The sequence below is a fragment of the Nannobrachium achirus genome, assembly GCF_963921795.1.
Source record: "Nannobrachium achirus genome assembly, chromosome: 7".
NCBI classification, from domain to species: Eukaryota; Metazoa; Chordata; class Actinopteri; order Myctophiformes; family Myctophidae; genus Nannobrachium; species Nannobrachium achirus.
This window is the reverse complement of record NC_137816.1, coordinates 38,618,512-38,622,966: the sequence shown is the minus strand read 5'-3', so window position 1 is coordinate 38,622,966 and position 4,455 is coordinate 38,618,512. Positions and strand designations below refer to the sequence as shown.

Here is a 4,455-nt window from a genome sequence, read left to right as displayed (position 1 = left end):
TTGCTGTGACAGACTTAATGCTTAAAATCCCGGTCTGAAGATAAAGTAATACCAAGGAAATAGTAAACTTCTAAAAAATATTATCACAGTGCAACACAAGGCAGGTTTAATCACCCCAGGATATCATCACACTACAGAAGCAAAATCCACTGTTGTTTTTCTCTAGACCAACATCTGTTAGCAATTTGTGCGGCAAGTCTTGGCTACCAGGTTATGATAATGTGTGTTTCTGTGGTCCAGATGAGTAACTGTGTAGGGCTATAGTGGAAACATGTCCAGACTACAAAAGTGTATTAGCAAAACGTGTGTTTTGAAGAAAACGCAAAATGGAGGAAAATGTTATCTGGCACAAGTGGCCGGGGGCCTATATGGAGAGTGTGAGAATACATAACTAATATTATGTTTGTGTTTATAATGCATTATAGACATGGGATGCCTGCTGTCAAAGTGCTACCATTTGGGGTGGGGGTTCTTCATGGAGGCCTCTGTGTGCGTGCAAAGTTTCACAGCAATCAGCAGCTGCATTCATGATTTGTGGCATTTTGTGCCAAACGAACCACTCCTGCAAAGTTTAAAGACCAATTGGAATGGAATATAAGAAATCTGTCAGATGCGTAGAATAATAGATTTTTCTTTTTTTTTGTGACGCTAAAATGTGTGTTTGAAGTTTCTCACTGATTGGTCCAGCGGTGCGTGTGGCTTTTCTTGCAAAATGGGCCCCTCCTGCATGCAAACTTTGAAAGCCAATCGTAGTCAATGGAATCGGAAAGATCTGACAGATACATCTTGATCACATGACTAGAGAGCTATATAATGTAATTTGGGTGAGGTTTGGACAAAATCGGTAGGAGTAGCAAAAATTGGTAGAAATAGGCACAGCGTAGGCCAATTTGGGGAGTTGCATAATGCTGATCCAAAGAGATATAGGCCAAAACTTGAATCTGCCCGTTATAGCGCCATCATGGGGCAGGTGGGATTTCTACCTTGGTTTAGTGGGAATGTGTATGCAAAGTTTCACGGCAATCAATTGCTGCGTTCATGATTTGAGGCATTTTGTTCAAAACGGGCCAATCCTATTCAATCAGGATGGAATGGAATGGAATATGAAAAATCGGACAGATGCGTCTTGATCACATGACTATAGAGATAATGTGTATGGATTTGTGTGATGTGTATATTAGTAATTTTAAAGAAATGTGTTTCTCCTGGTGGTGTTATAGCAGGCCGATATGAAAAAAATGGGGCAGATTTTCTACTCTGGCCTCTCCAGGGAGTGTGTGTGCACAGTTCCACGCCAATCAATCCAACAGTGCTGGAGATTAGCTGCTTACAGACAGACGGACGGACGGACGGACGGACGGACGGACGGAGGAACGGAGACGTAGGGACGCGCTCACACGAACGGACGGACACAGGGGCGAAAGCCTGGTGGAGACAAAAATGTTTGAAAATGTTTTTGCCATAATAATAATGAATCAAGACAACCAGTGACCCGGGAATTATAATGACCATAAAACATTTCAACATTCCATTCATAAAAAATATTGGAAAATGCTACATAGAACACAAAAGAATGTGTACATAGGCCTACTGTACAGAGTGAAGGAATACTAATCTCAATACTAGAATGGAGAATTGTGTTTGTGCCTTAGCGTTCCCACAGCACTCCAAACTTGGCACAAATATCGCTAATGGGCCTTACCTTTGAACAGGTTACTTTCCGTCCCTTTCAATTTAAATACAAAACATGTGATAAAAACGTTAATAAAAAAAAGAAGATGCTCTACCCATGACCACAAATTCATATAGATCTGATATAGAAATAGTGTTGCACCATATTACATCTTTTATATTACATCTTCTATATTACGGCCCTTACATAAACATGAACAAACTCCCCCCAGAATGACAACAACTAGAATCGTCAGAGAAACGCTGTGGTTGGCCAGATAGCCAAGAATTGGTGCGACCTCACCCTTTAGGGCGAGGTCGCATGTCACCTGAGGTCGCAAGTCATCCTGAGGTGTCTTACTAGTTTATCAGTCCGTCTTTGCCCCTTTTATGCCCATACATGTATATGGAGGTCCTTGTCCCTTTTATGCCCATATATGGAGATCCCTGATGTCATCAGTAGCCTATATGCCCATATATGGGCATGCCCCCCTTTTGTGCCCATGGAGCTGGGTGATTTGTTTGCGCCTGATGCCATGACAACACATTCCATATTTGGGCATAGGTGCATATGGAACCCTTACCCTAGGGCTCCACCAAAATGACGGCGTCGTGCCGGCGTCGGACGGCGTCAAAAAATGAACCGGGGCGAATTTGAGCGTCCGACGCGGACGTTGACGTCGGCAGTGGAGCACCCTTCATTAATTAAAACGGGAGCGTTCCCAGCGTTGACGCGACGCTCGACGTGCCCGGTGGAGCCGGGGGGTTATATTATGGCTGAGTCATGGTTTTGAGAATAAAAAACTAAAAATGCCAAAACAATATAGACCTAGAATGGTGCTCTTCATGGAGATGGGATTCTGTTTTTACATCTATTTATCTATCAATTAGCCAAATCTGTCAGGGGCGGGACCGGCATACAGATGTACGTACACACAAAGTCAGATGTAGGAGTGGTGCTAACCGCTCCTACATCTGGCTTTGTATGTGGTTTAATGAGTTTTTCCTGCAAATCTTACAGTAGCTACAACAACATTGAAATCTGACTGAACTCCAGCTGACGTCATTGGGGAAATGGTTACATGTCTCCATTCCGACTTGTCTCTATTCCGACACTAACCCTATACCTAACCCTAAATAAGACGTCACTGTCGGAATGGAGAGCAGTCACCAAAATGAACACCTGTTCCCAAATTACCCAATATGGAACATTTCCAGTGGATTCCCAGCTTTCAGTGCAGGTGGAAAAGGTCCAGAATTTGCAGAATAAACCTCATGCAATCAAATCTGTCGACCCCCTTGTTTCCTTCAGTTGATTAAATGCTTGTTTGTTGACGTCCTCCTGAGCAGACAGGAAGTCCATGATGAGGTGGGCAGTCTTCCTGGGTCTCTCCAAGGTGACAGAGTGGCCGCACCTGTCCAACAGTGTCACCTGGCAGCCAGGGTGAGCCTCCTGCAACACAGACGCCCCAGAAACATCCACTACCTGATCCTGCTTCCCCCAGATGACCTGCAGGGGTGCTGTGATGAGGTGCAGGTTGTCCTGAAGAGAATGACGAGACTTTTCTCCCACAATCTCCAGGAACACCTCTCTGTACAAGTCATTGTTGGGGATCCTCACGTCAACGAGTGCCTGTAGAATCTGTGGAGCCATTTTGAAGTGTTCGTAAAAGATGAGTTTCAGCATGTCATCCATCTGTTTTGGCGTGGATGGGATCAGAGGAATATCTTCTATGTTCTGAGTTTTCTCTAGCTCTTTCAGTCTCTTCACAAACACACTCTCTGTGGGGCACGCCAACCCTGCAGGACAGATGAGGGTGAGTCCAGACAGGAGAGAGGGGTAGCGGGCAGCATACACACCTGCTACGTTACCCCCCATGGAAATACCCACCAGGTGGAATGGACGTATGTTCAGATGGACACTCTCTACAAATTGATGTATACGTTTGACTTGTCCCTCAATGCCGTAATCATCAGCATTTGTCCTGCTGGTTCCTTCATGTCCAGGCATGTCCACACAGACAACATGCTGGCTCTTTGGTAGGTACCTGACCATAGAGAGCCACATGTCTTTGTTTGCTGAGAAGCCATGCAGCATTAGGAGGGAGGGTGTGGCGCCCCCTGGCTTTCCATGGTGGGAATAACAGAACCGGTACTCCCCACAGTCAGTATAGTCTATCTTCAAACCTAGACTATACCTCCAATACCAGTTGTAAACCTTGATGAGTGCAGCAGGTCGGAACAGTAAGGACATCATGAAAGCCGGCATAGTGCCTCCTATTTTCATTAGCAAGTTAGCCATCACTTGTTCCTTCTGACGTCTTTCCTTGTTGTTCTCTTCTTTGCCAGTCAATTCTCCAGTGTTCTGTGTAAAAGTATCACACATTGTATTAAGTATTAGTATTGGGGTCCGTGCTGCCAGTCGCTTAGTGCTTAGTTCGAGAGTCAACTGGACTCTGCCACTGATATGACCAAGTCTCTGCCAGATAATCTTGCATCATCAATATGATGTCAGCCTTGATCAAAATATGATGTCATGAACTCCATTTAGACATTTGGCTAGTATTTATTGATGTCATGTAACATGTCAATACTATCCCTGGCAGGACAGTGGAAATGACATTATGACTGCCTAGCAGCTTGCACTGGAAATGTTGCAACGATCAGTGCAGCAATCTGCTTTAGCCATGGACAGACACTATAATGTATTGCTATGTATATTATATACCCTGTATTCGGCCTGGCGCAGATAACAAGTTTTTTATTTTTTTTACTACAATCTTT

The 4,455-nt window shown here is 44.3% G+C and overlaps 1 protein-coding gene across 1 annotated transcript; it reads right to left on the bottom strand.

Annotated features, from left to right (window-relative positions):
* Nucleotides 1-2,944: 2,944 nt before the first annotated feature.
* Nucleotides 2,945-3,940, bottom strand: LOC308288744 (monoacylglycerol lipase abhd6-B-like; the record flags this gene model as incomplete). Its single annotated transcript, XM_080730214.1, has 1 exon — nucleotides 2,945-3,940. The coding sequence occupies one exon, from the start codon at nucleotides 3,938-3,940 to the stop codon at nucleotides 2,945-2,947; it is 996 nt and encodes a 331-aa protein (XP_080586340.1).
* Nucleotides 3,941-4,455: the final 515 nt, after the last annotated feature.